Below are 26,851 nucleotides of genomic sequence, written 5' to 3' on the forward strand. Positions count from 1 at the left end.
ACACAGGTCTCAGTTGGTATGGTAGCTCAAATTGTCTGCTTTTTGTTCAGGATGTGGTGTTTGTGGGAATTGGGTGCTGATATGGATAGGGTGCTTGTGGGAATTGGGTGCTGATATGGATGGGATACTGGTGGAAATCGGATGCTGTCATGGATGGCGTGCTTTTGGTGACTGGGTGCTATTTAGGTTAGGGTGGTATTTGCGGTGCTGTTGGTGACTGGGTGCTGTTTAGGTTCGGGTGGTATTTGCGGTGCTGTTTGAGCTTCTTTTTTTTATCAATTCCACCCTTGTGAATATCCGTGGGAGTTTTATAGGATATCCCTAATGGGAGTCCTTTCACCTCTGCGATCATTCCGTCCGACGATGAATGTAGTTGACGTGAAGCGACCGTTGCAAGCTCACCGTGAAGCTGAACTCTTCCAGGCCACAGGTGTTGCATTTGGCCATGGCATGCATCCCGCTCATTGAAACGCATGGCTGAGGCTACTCAGCCATCTTTCAATTACCGTTGGGTGAGTAGCTTTCACATGGATGAGGCAGGTTGGAACAGATGCAGAGGTGCTGTTACGACTCGGAAGAGATGTGATGAGTTTTAACCATATTCGTTTTTTGTGATGTGAAGTTTAATGCCATGAAGGTTCGACAATCTTGTATGTGTAATGAAAAGATGAATTCCAGTTCAAATTCAGACCATCCTTACATTTCCTCATCAACAGGACAGTTTGTTCAAAAAACGGATTGCATTGGTTATTTAAAACCCCCGATAAAGGCTTCAAACAACTCGTGTAAATAAAAATACATTAAACTGGAGAAAATACACAGAGTACATCGCGCTCCACAAGTCGATCACAGGAAGCTGCGGATGAGTGGTGTCACAAGGCGCACCCACAGCGGCACCCTCCACGTGTGGTGCAAGACCGAATCCAGGGTCACCTCGGTGGCGAACTTGTACAGCCGCCTCTCCTCCTGTACGTATACAAGATGGAGAGATGTGTGACAAACAATACTGTGTTCCACAATTTTCTTCATATCACCATCATGGCCAGAGCCACATAATCAAACCACAACAATAACTTTTAGAAATGTAAAAATCGCTGAACCACAAACATTTTCGTGCAATGCCACAGTTTCCGCATCAATTTCATTCACCTGTCTGAGTCGTTCCCTCAGTCCCGGGTTTGACGTGATGAGCGCCATTTGCATCTCTAAGTCTCTGTGCATCGAGCGGAGGCCAAAGTTTGGTGAACCGATAAAGGTCAGGGAGGGTGTGATCTCATTGGGAGGGTAATACCACAGCCCTAGCAAATGAGAGAACATTCCCTGAAGCAACTGCAACGTTTGATACCGTGAAACTCAAATGGATTTGAACGAGATTCAAAGTGAGGATCTCGAGGGGATAAAACAAGTCTAATCATTGGATGGCTCTTTCATGCCCACTCTGTCTCACCACCATCACCATTTACTGCACATTATCACCACATCCATCCATTCCCTCATTCATTCCTTTTCCTTTCCATCCTTCCGCACACTCCTTACATATGTAACCCTTTTTACCTCTAGGCGAACCTTGCCATGTTCTTACCTTTCCCATGGAACGACCAGCCCTCGCGTGAGTATTCCCAGAGTCTCGTGGCGTGGCCGGTGCACGTGGCCCTGTACCTTTTGTGCAGCCGCCTCGCAAACTTGGCTATGTTGTAGGTGTAAGCGCCGGCGACTCCGGACGCGAGCCCCCCTGCCCCCCAAAACCCGTTGGCGGGCGGGGAAGGTACAAGGATGTCTCGCCGCCCAGAACTCACGGACCCCATCAGAGGGTTTACATATTCTTCGGGTGGGTTGAAATAACCTGTTGCCATGGACAACCGAGCTCGTGGGTCAGCCCGGGAAAGTAGTTGTAAAGTTGCCTGTGGATGGAAAGAGTAAAGTTTAAAACTTACTTTACATATTAGACACAGGTAAAGGTAATTTGGCTCATCATGCCTGTTCATATTACACAGGTAAAGGTAATTTGGCTCATCAAGCCTGTTCATATTACACAGGTAAAGGTAATTTGGCTCATCATGCCTGTTCCACATATTAGACACAGGTAAAGGTAATTTGGCTCATCATGCCTGTTCATATTACACAGGTAAAGGTAATTTGGCTCATCATGCCTGTTCCACATATGAGACACAGGTAAAGGTCATTTGGCTCATCATGCCTGTTCATATTACACAAGTAAAGGTAATTTGGCTCATCATGCCTGTTCCACATATTAGACACAGGTAAAGGTAATTTGGCTCATCATGCCTGTTCATATTACACAGGTAAAGGTAATTTGGCTCATCATGCCTGTTCATATTACACAGGTAAAGGTAATTTGGCTCATCATGCCTGTTCCACATATTAGACACAGGTAAAGGTAATTTGGCTCATCATGCCTGTTCATATTACACAAGTAAAGGTAATTTGGCTCATCATGCCTGTTCCACATATTAGACACAGGTAAAGGTAATTTGGCTCATCATGCCTGTTCCACATATTAGACACAGGTAAAGGTAATTTGGCTCATCATGCCTGTTCATATTACACAAGTAAAGGTAATTTGGCTCATCATGCCTGTTCCACATATTAGACACAGGTAAAGGTAATTTGGCTCATCATGCCTGTTCATATTACACAGATAAAGGTAATTTGGCTCATCATGCCTGTTCCACATATGAGACACAGGTAAAGGTCATTTGGCTCATCATGCCTGTTCATATTACACAGGTAAAGGTAATTTGGCTCATCATGCCTGTTCCACATATGAGACACAGGTAAAGGTCATTTGGCTCATCATGCCTGTTCATATTACACAAGTAAAGGTAATTTGGCTCATCATGCCTGTTCCACATATTAGACACAGGTAAAGGTAATTTGGCTCATCATGCCTGTTCATATTACACAGGTAAAGGTAATTTGGCTCATCATGCCTGTTCCACATATGAGACACAGGTAAAGGTCATTTGGCTCATCATGCCTGTTCTACATATGAGACACAGATAAAGGTAATTTGGCTCATCATGCCTGTTCCACATATTAGACACAGGTAAAGGTAATTTGGCTCATCATGCCTGTTCATATTACACAAGTAAAGGTAATTTGGCTCATCATGCCTGTTCATATTACACAGGTAAAGGTAATTTGGCTCATCATGCCTGTTCCACATCTGAGACACAGGTAAAGGTCATTTGGCTCATCATGCCTGTTCTACATATGAGACACAGATAAAGGTAATTTGGCTCATCATGCCTGTTCCACATATTAGACACAGGTAAAGGTCATTTGGATCATCATGCCTGTTCCACATATGAGACACAGGTAAAGGTAATTTGGCTCATCATGCCTGTTCCATTTAATAGACACAGGTAAAGGTAATTTGGCTCATCATGCCTGTTCCACATATGAGACACAGGTAAAGGTAATTTGGCTCATCATGCCTGTTCTACATATTAGACACAGGTAAAGGTCATTTGGCTCATCATGCCTGTTCCACATAATAGACACAGGTAAAGGTAATTTGGCTCATCATGCCTGTTCCACATATTAGACACAGGTAAAGGTAATTTGGCTCATCATGCCTGTTCTACATATTAGACACAGGTAAAGGTCATTTGGATCATCATGCCTGTTCCACATATGAGACACAGGTAAAGGTAATTTGGCTCATTATACCTGTTCCACATATTAGACACAGGTAAAGGCAATTTGGCTCATCATGCCAGTTCCACAACTGAACCTTCCAACCTACTGCAGGTAGTGCAAATTATTCTTCAACACACCTCCCTCCCCCTCCTCCTCCCCCCTTAATTCCCAAATAAATTTGTTCAGGGCTCCGGCATGCCATGGTATGGTTTACTCTTTGGAATGTTTGAAGCATTTCACAGATTAAGTGCAAAATGGACATCGAGATTCACGTCTCCATCTGACACCCGTGCTGTCCACAAATTCCCATCTCCATCTGACACCCGAGCTGTCCACAAATTCCCGTCTCCATTTGACACCTGAGCTGTCCACAAAGTCCAGCGAAGTCAGGATTGCATATGTGATCGGACCAAGGCTAGATACCTCAATTACCAACGTGCTCCAAACTGAGTTCTCGTGACTCTTCAAACCGAACGAGTTTCTACTAACTGCACCAAGCAAGATGAAAGTAACAAAATAGAGCAGCTCTCTGAAGTAGTTACAGAATTGTTGTTGTCTTTCCTTCGTTATGCGCCATTATGCAGATGATGATTTTAAATAAAGCACAAACAGATTTTAAAAGTCACGTGTGTTGTGGAACCTTTACAGCCAAAAATAGCAAGAAGATACATGTGGGTGGGTTTGGTATAAAGTTAGAGGACGTTATTCTCACCTCTTCATCGTATCGAATTCCAAACATCGGCATCTGTACGAGGGGAAACACGACTGTGTCTGAGATGTTTGATGCTGCAGGTCAGAGGGTCAAGAGAAATGGGACAGCCTTCAGTTTTAGCAACAATACATGCATTTTGGGTTGAAAAGAGGGCAATGAAAGCAGGATTTAAACCCTAAATAGTATTGCAAGCCTCCCAGCAGTCCCGAACTCACATAGTACGAGTCTTATCACCCCCCACTTTGTGAGCTGCCTTCATACCTGTGTGATCTGTGTGTTCGCTCAGAACAGACTCCACCAACTGCTGGGCTGTAGTACAGTAATCGGTTTTACTTCCTGCCGTGGAATACACCAACAAGCAAAATGATAACCGCATGTGTGTAATTTGTGTACGACATACGATAGGCTCACAGTTGCTCCAGAACGACTCGTAGACACCTCACACATTGATGCAAGTCAGCATCCGAGTGAGTGAGGAGTAAACACAACACTATCCATGGAATTGAAACATGATCAATGAGTCAACATGTCAGAATCCCATTTGTAGTCAAAAGGCCGTTAGACCTGGTGTTCTCTTTGGTCACCGCAGACTACTTATACAGCGTTTGCTATATATGCATCGATCAGAGATAGCTTCTGCGAGAGAGGTGACCGCATGCTCTGGCTAATCCAATTATAATCTTATTCTTCACCAATTAAACGAGTTTATTTTCTCCATCTTGGATTCCATAACCTGACACAAGACCATCATCATTTCCTATACAGCCTGTGGCTGCTGGCTGTGTTATTGATGGGAGCGCAGGTGTGCCGCTGATGCAGTGCCCCCTGCTTCCAGTCAACTCCTTCTCATTTGGCAGGTTAAATCAACCAACCTGGTGTTATTTAATGGTGACAGGGGGTCAAATTCAAGACCCTGAGATCTTAAGCCAGCCACCTTTACCATTAAGCCCACACAAGACCATCAGAGTGACCACCATGCCCCGTTCTGGCCTTTTCTAAAATACAACTGTTACACCAAGCCCATGAGGTCTCCGATCTGATGAATATTTTTTGGAGGAAGAAGAAATTTTAACAAGTTCCAAATCCTTTGTTTGCACTGCATTCCCATCCATCCCTGTTCTGTCCTTGTCCTTACCCAATGACATTGAGAGGATTACTGATACGGTGAAGAAGCTTTAAATGTTTCCTGAGCTTCACACCTGATGGAATGGTACGGGTGTTCTTAAAAGGGTTCAAACTGGCATCTTCTTTGTCCTTTTTAACGTGTTCTTCACTTTAGGTCACCTGCATCTGTTGAAGATCAAACATTTCCCTCATCCCCAAGAAAGGTGCAAACACAGATCCACTCAATAACACACTCGTCAGCCTGTTTCCCATATTGAGCAGTGTCATGGAATCCATCATAGCTGGTAACATCAAGTCATTATTTTTTTCAAAACGATCGCCAGTTCAGTTTCTGTCATGGTCATTCAACTCTGGGACTGCTGTTTCTTCTCACCCATTGGTTGCACAGTCTGAATCGGAAACATGTCAACGCTGTCTGTCTCAACATGTCCAGTTCCACTTTGGTATCCTGCTCTGCTTGTCAAGTTATATGACTGCGACATTGAGGCCCTCTGCATGCCGACTTCCTCCGTGAGTACAAACAGCAGGTAGTTCTGGATATGATGGTTCCTTATCAACTGCTCCACCTTTAGAGGTTGGTGCACTCCAGGACAGTTGAACAGTTCCCCCATCCCACTGACAGAATGGCATCCATCACGGCAGACGTCAAAGATCAAAAATTAGTTCAACTCTTGGCATATGATCTTGGACCACCAAGTAAACCAACCTCTTTACTTCATTGATCAACCTTTAGGTTCCTTGAACGCTTGGGCCTCACAATCACCCATGACTTCTCCTGGACAGACATCTTCAAGCTGGTCGCTAAATCCACGTGCAGACTGGGCATTTAGCGCCATGAAAAATCCTTCCTTGGGTCTGAAGAAATCTCTGGCACCCTATGAAAAATTTGTTTGACGTACAAGGGAGTGTCATTCTTTCTTGTAGGCTGGCACAATTGTTTCCCCACCTATTACTCTGATAAACTATCAATGTGGAAATCAATGGCATCACCCATCAAAAGGCCATCACACAGGACTCAGCTTTCTCGCGATGGACTGGTTCAAAGTTTTTTGATCTTATCTTATCTCGGGCATTTATTAACTTCCGTGTCGGTTGATACCCCCTCCCCCTCCCCTACTTCCCGCATTTCAATGTTGCTCTGCTCTACCAGGAGCTTTAAGAAATCTCGATTTAAAAAAAAAAATTAAAATCTAAAAACACATAACTGTCGAATATCGAGCTCTTCTATTCCCTACAAGTCTACACCAACAGCTGGTGGACCTGTTTGAGTATCTTCTACTGAATCATCCACAATGACATACAAGTATTTGTACTCCTCATTAAACCTGAGCATGCTGATGATACCTGTTACCTTGCAGTGGATGTGATGTGAGAGGAGGTGGACCAAGTAAACCATCAGGGCGGAGCTGCAGACAGGCCCCACCTAGTGCTTGTAACATCTCACAAATAAAGTCTGCCAGCTGGTTGTGAGATAGAAGAAGGTAGCGATCCTGTCTGTCCACGAAGTATGACTCACTCAGGTTTGCTCTGTCCATGAGAAGGGCAGGGATGATTTGCAGTGTAAATGATGCAAAATAAATCTATACAAATAAATGTGCATGTGTGTGTGTGTGTGTCAGTGTGTATGTCAGTGTGTGCTTCTTCCATAACTCCAAAACCATGAATCCTATCAGCCTGAAACTTTGCAATCATACAAAGGGAACTCCAAGGAAGTGCATGATTAAAAATTGGGTGTTTGGGTTAATTAAAACACCCCTTTTGAAGAGAATGAACAGCCTTATTCAATTATATCCTTTATCAAAGCTCATCCTTCGTCAGCGTGCTCTCCCTTGCTGGGGTCTTAATTTGCCATATTTTTGGCCTGCCTAACAATGCCTTGACTTGGAAAAGGCCGCAACGGTTTCTTAATGATAAAGTTATTTTTATTCACTTTCCTCACTCATATTATAGAATGCCTGTTCATCACAGCTATGAATTAAAATGTTTCCAAACACGTAGACATCAGCGTTCGTGGCTTTATTCCATTTCCGCACATGCCATAATCTCTAGAATCTCTTAAACTAAGCCAAATTAAAAAATTTAAACTCAAGAATTGAACTTAGCAGAAGTTCCGACTCCTATAAAAGTGCATGAGTTAATATGACCGATGACAATTGGTAATCGCTGGCCAAGCCAGGCGTTCCGTTGGAGTGTTGTTTGAGTGTTTAAGACACTTGGCGAGCGCTCACCAAGCTGTGTAGTTGTTCATTTCAAAACCACTAGACGCAAGACCCATCGCTTCACTGATGGAAATACTAATCTTTGCGCAATTGCGAAAAAAAAAAATTAACATTAACCTTAATTTTTTTTTCTTCTGTTTGGATGATAATATTTAGTGAAGAAAAGATTAAAGATTGTGAAGAAAGTGGAACTTCATTTGGTGCAACGTCTTGCTCTCACCTCCTTTTTCAATCGATGACGATAGAGTCAACAAGGGTTCTATTTTTTTTATTTTCGGCAATTACATACGCAATTTGTATTTTCCTGTTTTGTGAGATCTGCTTTCATGACAAAATATCAACATATATATACAAAGAGTTTCTGCAATTTATTAATAGTCGGCATTGTCTGAAAACCAAGAGGTATGCACTATGTAGACAGTACATACGGAGGTCAGATGTGGTGGGGTTTTTGCGTGCCTGCATGCAAGCAGGTTTGAGGAACGTGTATGGGTTTGGGCAGGCAGGCGGGCAGGCAGGCAGGCAGGCCATTGAAAGGTAGATAGCATGGGTTTTAGTTTTTTAAATGCTCCCGCCTGGTTTGACAAGGAACTTCTTCTTCTTCTTTCGGCTACTCCCGTTAGGGGTCGCCACAGCGGATCATCCGTTATGATCCGCATTGTGATTTGGCACAGGTTTTACGCCGGATCCCCTTCCTAACGCAATCCTGGTCGCTTCTTACGACACAGGGATATGGTACACCTATTCTAACCGGGGCATACACCGGGCCCAGTACACTGGTACTCACTTCGCCTACCTCGGAAGGATGACAGGCTGAGTCAACCTCCTGGTGTGTATTAATTCAAGCGGCCAACGGGGCTTGAACTCAGGACCTTTTGGATCCCAAGCCGCTACCCTAACCACGATGACATCAGGCATGGTTTGACAAGGAACATCGGTGGTTAAAAAGAACACGTTGCTGTTTGGGCACATTTTATTGCCCCAGTAATGCCCTAGTACGCTGCATACCCTCCGCTCCAGCTTCCTTCTCCTCCCCTCATGCTGCCTTCCATCCCCTCATGTTTGCTTCGTTCTCCATTTTCTGCCTCCAACTCCACTCTCGCTGCCTTCTTCCCCTCCGCTCACGCTGCCTTCCCATCGCCTCCCCTCATGCTGCTTTCCTATCCCCTCCCGTCACGCTGCCTTCCTATCCCCTCCCCTCACGCTGCCTTCCCATTCCCTCCCGTCACGCTGCCTTCCAATCCCCTCCGCTCATGCTGCCTTCCCATTCCTCCCCTCATGCTGCCTTCCCATCCCCTAATGCTGCCTTCTTCCCCTCCCCTCATGCTGCCTTCCCATTCCCTCCCCTCATGCTTCCTTTTTTCCCTGCCCTCATGCTGCCTTCCCATTTCCTCCCCTCGTGCTGCCTTCCCATACCCTCCGCTCATGCTGCCTTCTTCCATTCCTCCCCTCATGCTGCCTTCCCATCCCCTCCCCTCATGCTCCCTTCTTCCCCTGCCCTCATGCTGCCTTCCCATTCCTCCCCCATGCTGCCTTCCCATCCCCTCCCCTCATGCTGCCTTCTTCCATTCCTCCCCTCATGCTGCCTTCCCATCCCCTCCCCTCATGCTGCCTTCCCATTCCCCCTCCTCACACTGCCCCCCATTTCCCTCCTGCTGTCCCCCCCTGCCCCTGCACTTCCTTTCCCTCGTGCTGCCTCCTCATCCCGTCTCGCTCCCTCCCCTCCCTCACGCTTGCTCCCCTTCCTTATGCTGCCACCCCTCACTCATGCTGCCTCCCCTCCCTCATGCTGCCTCCCCTCCTCACACTGCATCTCCACCCTCCCTTGCGGTGCCTCTCCTCTCCCCTTTGCACTGCCCCCCCACTGCCTTCCGCTCCCCATGCACTGCCTTCTGCTCCCCCTGCACTACTGCCTTCCCCTCCCCTAACACTATCCTCCCCCAAACCCCCTCCCGCACCATACAACTCTCCGGAGGTCGAGGAGAGGAAGGGGTGTCAAAGAATGTGTCAAATGGACAAATGAAAGTTTTTTTTTGTTTTTTTTGAAGCAGTTTGTTTTTTTACCCCCTGGCTTTCCCTCAAGTCCCCGATCAAACGCATATCCAGAACCCCCCCCTTTCCCTCCCAGCTACCCCCTCTCTCCTCTCCCTCCTCTATTCCTCCCTTCCCTTCTCATTCCCTCCCCTCCCCCTTTCTATACCCCCCCATTCATATTCCCGTCAGTGAAGCGATGTGTTGTATTTGCTAGTTCGCAATAAAATAAACCACATTAAGTGTTAAACTATGAAGTGGATAAGTATCATTGCATGAAACCTGAGTCTTAACCCATAGTTAATTGGAAATATTTGATGGCCTGGTCATGTTCCCAAATGAGCACTTTTCTCATGATGTTGTTACCCCAGATTCACATCCCCAAATATTGTGTTGGTTTTCTCAGTCTCATCATGTTTGTTGAAGATGAAAAAAAGAAAAAACATTTGTGTTGGCTGATGTGAAAAGTGACCTGCCGAGCCGTGGGGTGGACCATGGGGTGGTTGGGGAAGAGGGGCGGTAGACAGCATGTTGGATGTGTTTATGTCTTTGGAGTGGCACACATGATAAGCTCGTCAATGGGAAGGACTTGAGGAACAGATGTACTCAGGGAACCCCGTGGCACGTGTAGTAATTACAATCACGAACAGGAAGTGGCCATTTGGATGTGTGCTGTGATTATCGTGGATGATGATAAAGCTGCAGCGTATGGCTAACCCACTAATGAGGACTTTGTTGTCAGTGACGTAGACCTTCATATGCTGGAGGCTGACTGCTTCACGCAATCGGCCACGGACCAGTCGGGCGGCTCCTCGCAGGCCCGGTGTCAGGAACAACGAGATCCGCACATTCGTAGAGCTCGTTCGATCATCCACATCACAGCCACAGGTTTGTAACAATGGCAGCAGCATTGTCCGAGAATTTTTCTTCCCTTTGAACAAAACAAAACAATGAAGGTTATAATTTGGCAACCTCTTGAACTCCTCTTGCATGTAGGCCTGGCCCAGTTGTGCCCTCACTGGTCAGGCGTGTCTACCAACCGACTCAAACTCTCACGTGACGCCACCTTCCACTGGCTGAAAGTTGTAGGCAAAGAAAAGATGACAAAATGAGACGGAATTTTTCATGACGTCACTTATCAAACAGAAAATTGTGTTCAAACGTCACGCTGATTCACGTTGAGTAAACACAGGTGGGATTTATGACATTTCAAAATGAGAGCCCGTGGCTGAGTCATGCACGTTACATGAATATGGAAAAGTAAGTGTGTCTGCAACAAAGACTGATACTGAAGCTGCTGTGATTGTCAAATAATCTGAAGCAGCACCGCTTAGGTGCTGAGAGGCCTGGATGTATGCAAAGCCTCATTCGAACCTTCCTACAATTTACAGGACACTCACCTCTAGATGCACGAACACAGTCTAGCAGGACGTGAACACTTGCACCATTCCTCACTGCCTGGTCCATCGCCATTACCTGCATACATAGCAGCAAGAACAGGCATTCGGTAGGCAGCTCTACACTTCATCCAGCTTTCCTCCAAAACCTGTCAAACTCAACAATGCTCAGTCCATCAATTCTGTGTTTATTTTTAAATCTTGTGCTTGTTCTATCTCTATCTCTCTCAATGTCTGTGTCTGTGTCTGTGTCTCTTTTTCGCTCTCTCTCCATCCTACCTAATCATAAGCATCTGCTCCTGGACCCTGTATTTTATGCACCTGAGAAGGTGGAAAAACTTCTGGGAATCCTCAACTGTGACTCAGCAACTGGACTGGGTAGCACCAGCACACCAGTGTCCTTAAAACCTGCTCTGCTGCTCTTACACTTCCTCTTTAAGATCATTGAAGACCACTCTCACACCCCGCACGTCATCTCTTTCAACTTCTCCCTTCCCGAAAACGTTACAGATCACCTCCCACCAAAAAAACACGCTTAAAAAACAGCTTCTTCCCAACAGCAGTAAAAACTCTGAACACTCAATAACCTATTTTAGCACTTAATCAAAGAAAACCTCACACTTAATGTTCAGCTAATATTTTAACACACTTGATTTGCCAATATGTATTGACTGTCTCCTGTATATTGTATGTGTAATCTGTCGCTGCTTTGTTTTACGTACTGTAAAATGATCGATGATTGGTTGATCGCTGTAATGAGTAAAAGCAAATTCCTATCAACCGAGGTTGACTGGCAATAAAACTCTTGAATCTTGAATTTTTTCCTCTTTTCACCGTCATGTGCCCGAGATCAATGGTTCTCAACCTGGGGGTCGCGATATTGTTTTCGGGGGTCGTGGGAAGGTTTTCAAAACAAATAAACAAACAAATATATAATAAAGAAATTCATAAATATTTTTTGAAAATGATTTTTCAATTAAATCTCCCATACCAATGTTATAATGTCGCCATTACGAAACAGATTTGAGCAGCAAGTGAAGTGTGTGTGTGTGTGTGTGTGTGTGTGTGTGTGTGTGTGTGTGTGTGTGTGTGTGTGTGTGTGTGTGTGTGTGTGTGTGTGTGTGTGTGTGTGTGTGATAGAGAGAACGCAGCACAGTGGCGGGTGCTGAAAGTCAATGTTAGCGTGAGCTAACTACTGCAAGGTGGCTGAATATGGATCGGTGGCTTGTCAAAAAACGTCTGCGAGCTCAAGATGCGTACCAAGACGACACATGTGAAGGTGGGCCAACTGTTACAAGTTCAACTAAAAAACGGAAAGCGCTGGCAGCAGATTTGGCCTCCAACAAGCGTCGGAAATATCAAACTGACTTTCTGCAGTACGGATTCACATGCCCAGCCAAAAATGAAGTGGAATATCCACAGTGTGTTCTGTGTTCAGAAGTGCTTGCTCACGAAAGCTTGAAACCAGTGAAATTGAAGAGACATTTACAAACCAAACACCCATCCTACATTGACAAACCATTAGATTTTTTTTGTCGTAAGGAGGGAAAACTACAGAGCCAAAAGACGACTGTACGTGAGCACTCTACAATCCCTGTCAAAGCCCTGTTGGCTTCATATGAAGTGGCATACCTGGTTGCTCAATCCAAAAAGCCCCAAACTATTGCAGAGAGCCTGATCCGCCCAGCAGCGATTGCAATGACCAGAGCTATGCATGGTGAAAAAAATAGCTAGCACACTTGAGACTATTCCACTGTCTAATGACACAATGGCGAGGCGCATTGGTGAAATGGCCAACGACATTAAAGAGCAGCTCATTGACCGAGTGAAGAAAAGTGGAAGATTTTCCCTCCAAATTGACGAGACAACGGATGTTTCCAGTGATGCACAGTTACTTGTTTTTGCAAGATACAGCTACGAGGGGAAAATGTACGAGGACATGTTTTGCTCAACACTTGAAGGAACTTGCACTGGTCGTGACATTTTTAACAAACTGGACAGTAAAATGCGTGAGGAGGGGCTAAGTTGCGAAAATTGCATCTCTGTGTGTACAGATGGAGCTGGCGTCATGCAGGGGACAGGAAGGGGACTGAAAGCTAAAGTTTTGGAAGTGGTTCCCGCATGTCAAATTCACTCATTGCATTATTCACAGAGAGGCCCTCGCCAGCAAGAACCTCGAGCCACAACTCCGCAATGTTCTCCAAACAGCAATTAAAGTGGTGAACTTCATCAAATCCCATCCGGTGAATACCAGACTGTTTGCCACACTCTGCCAGGAAATGGGATCGGAACACGAATCTCTACTATTTCACACAGAGGTCAGATGGTTATCACGGGGGAAAGTTTTAACCAGACTGTTTGAACTGCGTGAGGAGGTTCGCATTTTCCTCTCAGATTATGGCTCCCCCCTCGCTGACCACTTGACCGACCCCACATGGGTTACTGGCCTTGCATATCTGGCAAGCACATTTGATAAACTGAACAGTCTAAACTTGTCTCTCCAAGGCCCAAACACCAATGTCATCACACTTTCTGACAAGGTTACAGCGTTTACTAAGAAGCTTGAGTGGTCGGTGGGTAGCGCGAGTCAAAGAAGGCAGTGTGGAAATGTTCCCTGAGCTTGAGGACTTCATGGACAACTTTGACATAAGCATCCAAACAATAAAAGGACTTATTGCTACTCACCTCAGAAGCCTGCTTGGCCACTTCAATAGGTACTTCCCAAAAGACGACACCCCAGAGAGAAACGACTGGATACGCCAGCCTTTCATCACCTCATCTGCCCAACACTTGTCATCGGAGCTTGAGGATGCGCTCTTGGACCTCTCCTCTGACCGCACATTAAAGACCGCTTTTGCCTGATCCACACTGGAGGAATTCTGGCTGTCAGTGGCCGCAGAATACCCAGGACTATCAAAGGCTGCAATTGATATACTTATTCCATTTGGATCTACATACCTTTGTGAGAAGACCTTTTCCTCACTGACATTTATCAAGAACAAATACAGATCACGGCTCATTAGAGTTGAGGATGATCTTCGTGTTGCAGTCGCCAGCTTAAAACCAAGAATACAGCTGCTTTGTTCAAAGAAACAGGCCCAGCCATCCCACTAAAATGAGTAAGTGAATACTATCTGACAATACAAGCCTGTGCCTTTACAGATGTAACTGTTAAAAAAAGAATTATTGTGTGTTATTGTGTTCAATTATTGTGAGTCAGTATTATCTGAATTATTGTGAGTCAGTATTATCTGAATTATTGTGTTCAATTATTTTGAGTCAGTATTATATGAATTATTGTGAGTCAGTATTATATGAATTATTGTGTTCAATCTGAAAAAAGATGAAACTGAAAACCCATTGAGAATCGTTGTTATAAAGGGGAAAATGCAAAATGAGATGAATGATAATAGGCTGCAAGCCTACAACAGGCATAACTGTTATAAGAACTGTGAATGAACTGAGAATAATAAGCCTGGAGGGACACTGAAAGGTATTTGAAACTGTGCTTAAAGCTGTTTTGCAGGCCCTGCTGTACGAGAATGAATGATAATAGCCTATTGCCATCAGCTTGTAAAGCAGTCCTGTTGCCTCCTTCACAATGAGTTGTGCTGTCGGATCTTGAATAAAATTTAAAACTGTACTTAAAGCCAAATTGATTTGGTTTTTGTTTTGTTGTTTTGTTTTTTGTATATTTTTGGTCAGTAATGCAAGGTTTGTGTACGTCTGGTAGCTGTCACGTGTGATAGTAACCTCTGTCTGCAGCAGAGGTTCGCTGAATCTTCCAGTCTGTGTCCCATGCTTAAATAGGCCACATACTGCTCTTTGCAATTACAGAAGCCTTTTTTATGAATGTGGCTGGCTGTTTTTACTGTGTTATACATCAGAGTGTACATAATTAATTTGTGATGCCAGTTTCGTTTAGTTCTGTTTAGTTTTAATAGCTGGCAGTACTTAGGCATTGACCAATGTGCTCCAGGCACTGTGGATTTTTTATGCGCTCCGTGACATCACTGCAGTGTGTTTCAAGTGTGAGTCGGGAGGGGGGTCGCGAACCCCAACTTAAATTTTTTGGGGGGGTCGCGGCTCCAAAAGGTTGAGAACCACTGCCTTAGATGATCTTCCATCTGCTTGGAAATCTGCCAACATCACTGCATTATAGAATGAGAATGGCACTCTTCGACATTGCGACGCCGACCAATATGCCTCCACCCATATTATTACATCATTATAGACACTTGAACCTTTGTTCAAGTTCAAATCCCATAGCCAATGGTATTACATTAGCAGGTGTTTTAATGTGACCTCTGGCACTTGACCTTTTAGTGAAAAGTAATCTATCATGGATTGGTGTATTGAGGGGGGTTTAAATATACAGTACTTGCACCAACTTTGATTTAAATCCCTTCAGCAGTCCTCACGTATCACATTTTTACCTGACATGACCTCTGACCTCTTGACGTCAAAATCTAATCAATTCATCTTTGCATCATAATATAATACTTCCACCAAGTTTCGTCGATATCCCATCACTGGTTCACAGGTTGGTGCGGCAACAGAATTTTTACCTAACGGGACCTCTGACCTTTGACCTCTTCACCCCATAATCTTATCAGTTTATGTATACATCATTACACATACTAGTACCAAGTTTGACTTGGATATCTTCAGCCCCTCTTAGGTTATCACGGACGGACGGACGGACGGACGGAGAGAGACACGGACAGTCGGACAACCGGATGGACATTCTGAAAACATAATGCCTCCGGCAACTTTGTTGGTGGCAGCATAAAAAAGGTGCAAAAACGTATCCCCTTACTCCCGACCTTCCAGCTTTCTTTCAATCATCAGCAAGGTCATGGAATCCATCGTCGCAGTTCATATGAAATCCTTCCTTTTCTACAACAACCTCATCTCAGATCATCAAAATTGGCCAGAATTAAGTTAGAATTTTGTTTTTACAAGTCTATGAATAAAATACCTTTCTTGGAGGAAACATGGGCAAGAAATAATGTACTTTGTCATGTCACTGATGGCTGATTGATCTTGGAGTGAATTCACTGCACTTCCTGATTTTCATTATAAATATCCTCTGCCCCTGTTCACCTTGGGTTTTCTTTTTAATGCCTGGTTTTGTACATTTAAACACATGATGGCATGTTTTTGTAATAAAAGGACATAAAAGAAAAGTCTCAGTCTCTGTGTCTGTCTGTCTGTATCTCTCTCTATCTCTGTGTCTGTCTGTCTCTATCTCTGTGTCTCTCTCTCTATCTCTATCTCTGTGTCTGTCTTGTCTCTCTCCCTCTCTCTCCCTCTCTCTCTCCCTCTCTCCCTCCCTCGGCCTCCAAAGCCAGTCACCAAATGGGAATCCTCCATGGTGCAAAATCTTTCCTTGGCACACCTGAACTTTTATTTACCTACAAGGTCTTCCTTCATCTGCAGCTTGATAGAGTCATGCTCTCCCCTCTGGCGTGACATCTCAGCCTCACACATTGCTCTACATGACACCATGGAAACCAAGGCCTTGAAAATCATTTGAATCTTCCATAATGAAGCTGAGCCTCTGGTCTTATCACGTTCGTATCACAGACAGGTTGGTAGTGTCTGTCTTCCACCACGTCCTTTCTAGTCTTGCACCTTCTACCCTTTACACACTGTCCTCTCTCCTCTCGCCTAACTGTTTGCAGGGCACACTTGGTCTGCCAGTAATCCCGTTCTGGAGAAACTCCCAAATCTAGACTTACTGATCACCTCAAATCTTTCATTCCTTTTTCCCCACCTATGGAATGAATTTCCTTAGTCTCCTCAATGTCATTCTTCCCTCCTGGGCTTTAAAAGAGATGTTCACCACCACATTAGGTCACTCCCCCCCCCCATACACAACTACAGTATTATGGTTTCTCCCCCCATTAACCTTCCCCAAGCCCACCTCTTTCCTGGTTTCCAGTTTTTCCTTCCATTTCTGTTTTCTTGCATGAAGAGAAAAAGTGAAAATTGAAAAATAAAAAAGTGAAATCGTCTTGGGGTCCAAAGTGACCCTGGGCATGTTGGAGGGCTAACGCAATGGCTACATTGAAGAAAACTCCAAATGCCAACGTGGCCTCGGCAATTTTGCATTCGGGGTTCGATTTTAATCACACACCGACACATTCTACCTGACATCTGTTCATTTTCTACTGAAGGTGAATCTGGTTATCGGGGTTTAAGGCAACTATGTGTGCATTTCTATTAAATGATGGTTAAACGGTTAACTGTAAGAATTAGGCCACCCTTACACCCAACTGTGATGAGATTGGTTTAACCTTGCAACCTTTAACCAATGGAATAATTTTAAACAAACATACCAGGCCGTGTTCCATTTCACCTGTTCCTAAGTACAGAGAAGCAAGAACAACACGACTCTTGGCTTTCTGAATGTTCTCCTGAAACAAAATCAAAACATCACACAGGGCATCATTTCAAAAACTTAAACACGAAAGTACTCAAAGTTGTTTCTATAAAACGTACAGGCTTTCATTTATCCTGTCCTGTACACAAGAACACCAGCAAAAATAGGAAGAAGACGACGTAACATACACGAACCTGCGCTTGCACTCTAATGATTGGGTGAACAATATTAAAATCACATTTTTCCCTCATCACGATCTACCTTCAAGGTCCGGTAGAATTCCCACGGCTCCGACAGCACCCGAACGTTCTGCGCCGGCACAGAGAACGAGGGCCCCATCTGCCTGAACCAGGAAAACTGCCCGAGCGGGCATTCCGGGGTTTCCACTCCTGCGCAGGGATCCCCGGATCCGCTTTTAGTGCAGTCGCCCCCTGAGTCTGGCTGCCTCCGAACACACGACCGTCTGTCGGGCGAGACCGTGCAATGCAAAACACAGATGGTTACAGTTAAAAACAAGTCGCAAGTTGAAGGCGAATTCTCGTACTGAATTCTTTTAAACTTCTTCACAACACCACCAGACAAGTTAAACAGCTTTGGAATTACACTTTCAACCTCGATGGTCAGAAGATCCTTCATTCTCCAATTATCCAAAATTTAGGAGTGAGGTTTGATTACGACATAAAAATGTCTGATCAGGTCACACAGTCGTCTCGCCTTCTTCATACGTGACTTTCAAAATGACGCAAACCGCCCCAGAATGCTCTGAGCACATTTGCAGTAACCACTTGGAACGAAGTCCATCTGGGCGGCCGAAGGTATATCCTGCGTGCCAGGTAAGGATCGTGACATGAAAGGGCTCTTAAGGTTTTGAAAGAAATGAAAAAAACTTGGAGAAGTATCTGAGAGAAAGGGGTGTGCCTCCGCACAACGAAAGAAATGGAGAACTTCCTGATCAACTCGCCCAAAAAGGTGATATCTTGCAGCCTGTACTGCAAAAACTCTCGGCCATGTGGGTCCGTGCAAGGCCCGTGGACGGGCACATTCTAGCCGAACTCCCTGATTATCTTCGTCAGTGAGTGTACTCTGAATCGACGGATGACCTCGTGAGAACATGACAGGCTTGGTGATATATTTAGTGGATGTCTGCGATTGGAGAAACAATGCAGTCATTCCCAACGTCCAGGCAAACTTCCCAAAGGGAGACACTGCATCTGTTTTGGGTGCTTCATAACACCGGTGGGAAGGTCATGTCTAAAATGATAATGTTTACTATGAATGATGTTTCAATATGGAAAAAAGGGGCGGGTGAGGGAGGGAGTGCGAGCTGTCTGGGATGTGAGAACTGTTCGATATATATTGTTACGGCTGTGGAAAGTCGCAAACCACCATCCAGGTCCCGTAGGTGAGGTATCTCTTAAGTACATGTGTAGTTAGCCCCAAACACGTTGTTTAGAGGGAATTGATGTGATTCATTCGGGCTGCGACGCTTTGAGATAGGCGTTTTTCTGTTCTATCTTTATTTTGAACCAACCACGTCTCAACTGCCATCACACATCAACCACCAACCACAACGCCGCTTCACAACAACCACAACCACACCTGCCTCTCAACAACTATGCCATCCTCACCACTCCGCCAGCAACCGTCAACATCTCCACGAACACAAAAGGGGAACAACAACAACTCCCACCCCGGTTTCTCTGGTAAACAAGAATGAAGGTTGGAACTCAACTCCCGCCCCGATTTCTCTGGTGGAATGTCCCCCCCCCCGCGTGCCGCGAAGGGAGGGTGGGGTGCCGGGGAAATAAAAGGGCGCACGGAGGCGCCGCTGAAAGAAATCAGACAAGAGGAAGTCACACCAGAAAAAGTCAGGTCAGAGGAGGTCAGGTCAGGGCGGTCGGTGAGAGTGTCAGTATCAGTCGGCGGTTCATGGTCTTCTGCCCGTCTGGGTCTTGGATAAGTGGTACGTAGAGCGACCCGCTCGTTGGAGCTTGCAGTCGGTGGAGAGTCCGGACGTCGCGGAGGGACGCGGACTGGAGGTGCCGCTCTGCCAGCTGTGTCGCGTGGACCTGCGCGTTCGTACAAGGAGCGCCGAAGAGAGCTCGCCCACCATCGCACCGCGAGGGTGCAGGTAACCTGCAACGGTCTCGTGGGACTCGTTCGGTCTGCCAAGTCCCACGCCATAAAGGCCCACGGGCCCCGTCTGCCCCCTTGTCTTTGAGGGTGGCCTTTTCTTTTGTTTTTTTTTGTATGGATCTTGTGGCGCCGTGTCTTGTAAAGTAAAACTGTATAAGTGTTGCCGTGTGTAAGCATATTCGGTTAGCTCTGCATTGTTGTTTTTGTTTTTAAATTGATATATGTGTGCTCTTCGTGTGTCATGTAAATAAAGTGCATTATGTTGAATTGTTCCCCGTTTCGCTGCGTCCTTTCCTTCATTTGAATCTCCATCTTGCTTCACGTAAAGTGTTTGTAGTGGACTTAATACGCCCGATAATTAATCGGAATTGTCGAGGCCGACGATAACACTGCTCGGTTATCCCGATAGCACGGAACGGACCGCTTAAGCGGCCCGTGTCCGGAGTCGACCTGCGGCGAGGTGCGATCGCCCCGGTCTACCATCCGCGTGGGTACTTAGGTAGGTCGTGTTTGGCGAACAACCCTATCCCACGCGGGTGGCCGATTGGCACGATCGTGGTGAGGCCGAAAGGCCCACCCGTGACTAGCTCCCGGCGTTAGTCCGAGAGGGTCACGACAGAATTGTCCGTCCGGTGGGGGACGTGCCGCGATTCGAGTCACGTGGCCGATTGCACATCGGCAGGCGCGAATTCGCAACACTGGTGTCAGAGAGCGGGAAAACAAACTCTCCTGTATCCAAGCTAAATTCACGGGGAATCGGTCCAGGGGTGAGAGGAGCGACCCCCGATTCCCTCCAAATTATGAGCAGGCCAAATTAACCCCTTACGAGAAATAAGATGGAGTCTCAAGGCGAGCGGGAGCTGGGGATAGTAGGAATGGATGTCGAATGTGTAGAATCCATGGCCCAGGATGAGAACCCCGAGCAGGAAATGTTGGTTGTGCAGGAACACGAACTCCCCCAAATGAACCCAGAGCCCGAAATAGGTGCGGCGGCGGTGTATGACACCTCCCCTCCCCCTCTCCACCAAAACCCCCCGATCCTCGCCGAATCGGCTCAGCTGGCAAAAGATGGCAAAATGCTGGCAAAGATGAATGCAAATATAAACAACAAAATGGATACGAATACGCAACAGATGAAAGAAATGAACAGCGAAATGAAAACGAAAATGGATACGAATACGCAACAAATGAACGAAATGAAAACGAAAATGGATACGAATACGCAACAAATGAACGAAATGAAAACGAAAATGGATACGAATACGCAACAAATGAACGAAATGAAAACGAAAATGGATACGAATACGCAACAAATGAAAAACAAAATGAAGGCGAATTTGAAGGAAGAAATGAGAGAAATGTGGGGTGAGACGCAGAACATGGGAATGAGCCTAAAAGGAAGCTTGGACGAACTAAAAAACGAAATGAAAAAGGAAGTCGACACGATACGAGCGGAGGTGACCGGGTTAAAAGAGAAAGTAAAAGGAGTGGGGGTCGCAATGGAAGAGAGCAAACAAGAGAGGGAAAACTAAATAAAGACGGTGGTGGGAAAGATAGACAAAGTAGGAAAAGGACTGGGAGAAGTAAAAAAGGGACAAGACCAAATAAAGGAGGAAATAGGGAAGAACACGACGGCGAGAGAGGAATTAAAAAGAGAACAAGGGAAAATAAAGGAGGGATTGGGAGCCGTGAAGGAGGACTGTGAGAAAAGACAGACAGAGTTGAAAACCTGTGAAAGGAGGTAAAAGCGGAGACACAGAAAGGATTAAAGGAGGTGGGGGAGGAATGTAGAAAGAGACATGAGGAGGTAATTAATGAAATGGAGCGGAAAGCCGGAGAAAAGACAGAGGAACTGGGGGAACGAATAGAAAAACACCGGGGCGAGACGGAAGAGCAGTTTAGGACAATGGGGGAGAAAATATCCAAGACAAATAAGGTGGTGACACAGGTACAAGGGGAAGTGGAGCAAATAAGAGAGAAAGTCGGGGAACTATCGTTAGGGACAATAGGGGAGGAATTGAATGAAGTAATCAAGGGGAAAATAGAGGAAATGGAGAGGAGACTGAAGGAATGTGTGGAGACCCGGTGCGAGAGGCAGGGTGACCTCCTTCGGGAACAGGGGGAGAGGATATACTCCCTCGAGGCGGATCGTGCCCAGGTGGGGCCGGTGTCACAGGGCGGAGGAGGAGGCTTGCCCGATGCGGGGGTGAGCATGCCAAGCTTGGGGAGGGTAGAGGCCACGGGGTCTTTTGGCCTAAGGGGGGTACCTAAGTATGACTGTTCCGGTGGGTGTGCAGAGTGCGAGTCCAATGACTTGGGGGAGTAAGCGGGACGACGCAGGGCACGGACAGACAAGGACAGGGGTGGTAGAGTCCCCGGGCAAATGGCTCGGACCCTGCGGGAGTGAGGCACCGTTGGGACTGGGGAGGTACACCCCTCCAGGAGTCCCTGGGGAACTGGAGGGGGGGACCTCGAAAGGACCGAGGGTGCCGCTACCCCCGTACGATGGCAAGACGGACTTGAGGGCGTACATGGCCCAGTTCCAGTGTGTTGCCAGAAGCAATGGCTGGAACGAGGTGCAGGGTGTGGCACAACTCACGGCGGCCCTGCGTGGCGCGGCCTTGGAAGTCCTGACCACGGGATCCAGTGAGGGGTGACCCTGGAGGATCTCCATTCGGCCCTAAAAAACCGATTTGGCATGGACCAGCAGAGCGAGCTTGTTAAAGCTCAGCTCAACGGGCGCAAACGACGCTCCCAGGAATACCTGGGAGAATTGGCACACGACATTCGCCGCTTGGTGGGGATCGCGCACACCAACATGCCGCCGGAGTACCGGGAGGAGATTGCCCTGGACCATTTTCTCAGAGCGATAAGGGGCACCGATGTCGGCGCATTGCTGACCGTATGGCGCCCGGACAACCTCCAGAAGGTAACTGATACTACCGCCTGCTGGGAGGCAGCCAGAACACCATTGGGAGGGGCTGGGCGGCATGCAGTGGTAGTCCGACAGGTGGGCCCCGTGAACGACAGTGCGCTGAGAGCCGGGGCGACCCTGGGTGACCAAGCACGAATGGAAAAAATGGTGCAGGACATGTTCGACCCGGAGACCTGGGGAGAGGCGGTCGGGCCCAGGAAGGGCGGGGGATGGGCCCCAATTCGGGGTACCCCCCCAGGGGGTACCCCAATTCGGAACGGAGGGGGGTATAATTCGGCGTACCGGAGGCAAACACTTTACCAGAGGAGGTGTTATAATTGTGGCGCAAGGGATCACCTGCAGCGGGAGTGCAACGCCGCGCGCAGAGAAAGGCTCCCGCGAAGGGAAGAGCCACGGCCCCCCAGACCACCAACTCCGCCCCGGGTCAATAGGGGTAGCCAGGCCCAACTATCATCCCCGCACCAGTCCCCGGGAAACTAAGAAGTGCCGAACATGTAGGGCCATGTTCGGCAGACTCGGACGGAGAAGAGCCCTCAGAACTGCGACAGGTCATCAATTGTGGCCAAATTGGCAATGGTAGCTTAACAATTCGGTGCAAAGTTGCCGGCGTCGGGGTAGACGCCGTTGTGGACACAGGAGCAAGTGCCACGATCATCAGCCCTGTGGTCCTTGATTCGAGTGTAGATGGTTGGGATGAGATCCACCGTCTGCAAAACCATAGTTTGCAGCTAGCTACCGGGGCAACGGCCCCCATCATAGGACGTGGTTTCGTGTCGTTTAAATTGGGCACCGTAAAAACAAGGATAGAGGTTTGCGTGGCGAAGGTGTGCGACCCATGTCTAATAGGGTTGGATGTGCTAACGGCGGTGGTTGTAAGATTGACTTGAGCCGGGGGGTCATGCAGTTGGGTGGTGAGGAGTTGCCGTTGGGGGGCGTGAGCATGGATGAGAGGGTGGAGCTGGAGGCTCCTGACTCTGTGGTCATTCCCCCGGGTGCCGAGGCGGTGGTCCCGGCCCGGTGGCGAGCACACCCAATGTGGCAGGGCTCTTGCGGCCTGGCGGAAATACCGGCAGGGCCATCAACCCCGGGTTTAGTCGTGGGCCGCACCCTGGTAAGTACCGACGGGCCAGTAGTGCCCGTACGGGTGATAAATGTTAGCACGGAACCACGCACTATCAGGAAGGGCACGAAGGTGGCAGATTGAACCCCAGTAAAAGAGGTCGCAGAGCTGAGGGATGATAACGTCGAGCCGGACCAGCCCCAGAGGGAGTCTCCAGACTTGATTCGGAATTGGACCGGTCCCATTTGCGAGATGGTAAATCAGAGTAGTGTAGATTTGGAGGATGCCCAGCGGGAGGATGCCCAGAGGGACACCGGCAGGCGCGAATTCGCAACAATATTTTCCGTTTGGTTCTGGGGCCATAAAAGAAGCGCACACCACTGCCAGGCCGAACAGCACTCCCACTGGGGGGCTGGTGCTCCTGCCTCCCACCTTTCTCGGCTTCACGCTGTCGAAACCAGGGCATTTAAGATCATCGGCATCTCGCGCAATGAAGCTGAGTCTTTGGGCCTCTCTCTCACTCAATCACCGCAGGTTGGTCGGTGGTCTTTCTGTCTTCTACCGACTCCTCTCCAGCCTTGCCCCCCTGCTCTCTCTGCGATTTGTCCCCACCACATTTCCACAGGGCGCTCAAGGTCCGCCAACAACCCCCTTCTGGTAAAACTACCAAAATCACGAATCACTGCTCATCTTCACTCTTTCATTCCTCTTTTTTCCTGCCTTTGGAATAAACTTCCTCACTCTATTCTTTCCCATTCTTCCCTCCAGGCTTTCAAAACAGCTGTTCACCACCACCTCTTATCTTCCCCCATCCAAATCCTCGATCTTTTCTACCCCCGATAATCCACCCAAGCCCACTTCCTTCAATTCTCCTGCTTTCCTTCCTGAAAGTACCTGTAATGTCCATCTTCTCTTCGCCATGTTCCCCGTCCCATCCCCATCCCTCTCCCTTCCACAGTTCACCTAATGTGTCTGTTCCCCACTGTTTTGTCCCTTCCACTCCCGCCCCTCTTGTCTCATGCCTCCTTGCTGTGAGTTGTGTGTTAGCTCTCATACGAGCCTCGACCAAGGTATACAAAAAAAAAAAGCACACATTTTGTATCCCACTGATTGGCCAGATCTGCACCATGCCTGAACCAAAATCGAATCGGCTTGTTCTTGTCACCTACCCAACTCATCCAGCAAGTTTTGTCAGAACTTGTGCACAACCTTTTGAGATATCGTGCTCGCAGACAAACAAAGACGGACAACCAGCCCAGGTAAAGAAATAACATCTACCCACCTTTGGTTCTGCCATCTGCTCACAAACCTTGAGCTTGAAATGTATCAAACACCGAGGCATGTCCTCCCAAAGACCAGAAAGGAGTAGATAGAACACAGAGAGACCACCGAGCCATCCATGTGAGAATAACAGACCCGTAGACTCGGCTTCATCGTGGAAGATACTGATGATGTTGAAGGTCTTGGTTTCCACGGCAACAAGGCGAGCAAAATGTGAGGTCGGTGAGCCAGCCCAGAGAGAAGAGCAGTACTCCATTGAGCTGCAGGTGAAGACCTTGTGTACAGTAGGTGGACAGGAGTTCAGGTGTGCCAAGGAAGGACTTTGTACAACGGAGGATGCCTAGTGGTCGGCAGTGTTTGTTGGTCAACTTTGACAAGTGGTTTACCCAAGAAAGATCACGGCAGAGAGTGAGACACAGTCAGTTTGAATGACTGAACCACTCAAGAGGGTTTGTATGATACACCGTTCATCCTTCAGGTTGAGATTGTGTTCTCCATATCCATTTTGATGTTCACCCATCGTGCTGTCCTTACATTGATCTTTGAGCACATGTTATGGTGAAACGTTCACCTTGGTTCACCTCGAGACCATTTCGGTGTTTCCTGAAAGCTCAGGCGGCGGTTCGTACTTTTTCCCAAAGGATCAGAGCGGTTTTGTACCACAAATTATACCATTACAAGGGGAAGGTGTTATAATAATCATTGTATTGTTATAATAATCATTGTATTGTTATTCGTCACACACTAATGTGAAGTCCTCATAAACAATAAACCACTCCGGGCCGAGTTGTGAGATGAGACACTCTGTGAGACGCAAGATCACTCGAACACGAAGTAAAACTTATCTGAAACGGTGTGAGTGTGAGTGTGATTGTGATTGTGTGTGAGTGTGATTGTGAGTGAGTGTGAGAGTTGGAGTGAGAGTGTGATTGTGATTGTGTGTGAGTGTGATTGTGAGTGAGTGTGAGAGTTGGAGTGAGAGTGTGATTGTGATTGTGTGTGAGTGTGATTGTGTGTGAGTGTGAGTGTGAGTGTGATTGTGAGTGAGTGAGTTGGAGTGAGAGTGTGATTGTGATTGTGTGTGAGTGTGATTGTGTGTGAGTGTGATTGTGAGTGAGAGTGAGTGTGCGACGGACGCGGTTCGTCTCACCGAGTGGACATGCACAGCACGGGACGCGGCACGGGGACTCGTTGCGAGGCGACCGAAGCGCCCATTCCGCGCCAGCGCTCTGAGGTAGGTTCGTCTCGTTCAATGAAACATCGTTCACGATCTCCCACAATCCCGCGGTGTTTTGGATCTCGTTGTTACATTTACAAATTTACACACGTTTAAAATTCATTAAAGATGACACAAAATCTACCGGCACATTGTGTCACAAATCTGGAAGAGGAAGAGGAAAACAAGAGACGCAACCAATACACCGCCACAAATGGGAAGGTACGTCGACAAATTACGTACCGACGACACCAGATCAAGGTTAAAAAAACAAAAAACAAAAAAACAAAAAAAACATAAAAACACAACTTTGAACATCACACTCACATTTGTGTGTTGTTTTGTTTGTCTTGTCTATCAGAGGATCTCCTTATAATGATGTGAATGAGAATGTGTGTGGAGCTGGAACTGTGAGAGTGTTTATTCATTCCTCATGTTAATACATGAACCGTCCTGTTCGTCCCCTTCATAATCTCAAAATAATCAAAACAAAACAAATGTATTTTATTATTCTCAATCACATTTCTTTCCTCAAATATATGTGGATACAAGTATAGAACATCGTGGCGATGTACGTGTGTTTTCGTCCCCCCCCCCCCGTGGTCCCAATCCCTCCTCCCTCACCCTCCCCCATGGTCCCACTTCCTCCTCCTCCCACGTGGTCCCTCTCCCCTCCCTCACGCCCCGT

General features: G+C 47.0%; 1 protein-coding gene across 1 annotated transcript; it reads right to left on the minus strand.

Moving 5' to 3' along the window:
* Nucleotides 1-601: 601 nt before the first annotated feature.
* On the minus strand, nucleotides 602-26,332 carry PGS1 (phosphatidylglycerophosphate synthase 1). The gene is made up of 11 exons (XM_085863403.1): nucleotides 26,098-26,332; nucleotides 17,797-17,998; nucleotides 17,492-17,569; nucleotides 11,151-11,226; nucleotides 10,468-10,681; nucleotides 6,852-7,027; nucleotides 4,637-4,711; nucleotides 4,376-4,449; nucleotides 1,583-1,901; nucleotides 1,150-1,298; nucleotides 602-966 (listed from the first exon to the last, which is right to left on the minus strand). Exons 1-11 carry the CDS (start codon nucleotides 26,160-26,162, stop codon nucleotides 847-849), a joined length of 1,548 nt encoding a protein of 515 aa, XP_085719529.1. The 5' UTR covers nucleotides 26,163-26,332; the 3' UTR covers nucleotides 602-846.
* Nucleotides 26,333-26,851: the final 519 nt, after the last annotated feature.

This window comes from Eptatretus burgeri, chromosome 17 (assembly GCF_056783735.1).
Source record: "Eptatretus burgeri isolate ZD-2024b chromosome 17, Ebu_testis_v1, whole genome shotgun sequence".
In the NCBI taxonomy this organism is placed as follows: Eukaryota; Metazoa; Chordata; class Myxini; order Myxiniformes; family Myxinidae; genus Eptatretus; species Eptatretus burgeri.

Excerpts from the sequence above, each read along its gene's own strand:
- PGS1 (XM_085863403.1), bottom strand. The coding sequence starts at position 26,162 with ATGGGCGCTTCGGTCGCCTCGCAACGAGTCCCCGTGCCGCGTCCCGTG. Across the intron at positions 4,712-6,851 it reads CACATCACATCCACTGCAAG|GAAGTAAAACCGATTACTGT; the intron begins GTAACAGGTATC and ends ATTCCACGGCAG. Across the intron at positions 1,299-1,582 it reads CTGGTCGTTCCATGGGAAAG|GGCTGTGGTATTACCCTCCC; the intron begins GTAAGAACATGG and ends CTCATTTGCTAG.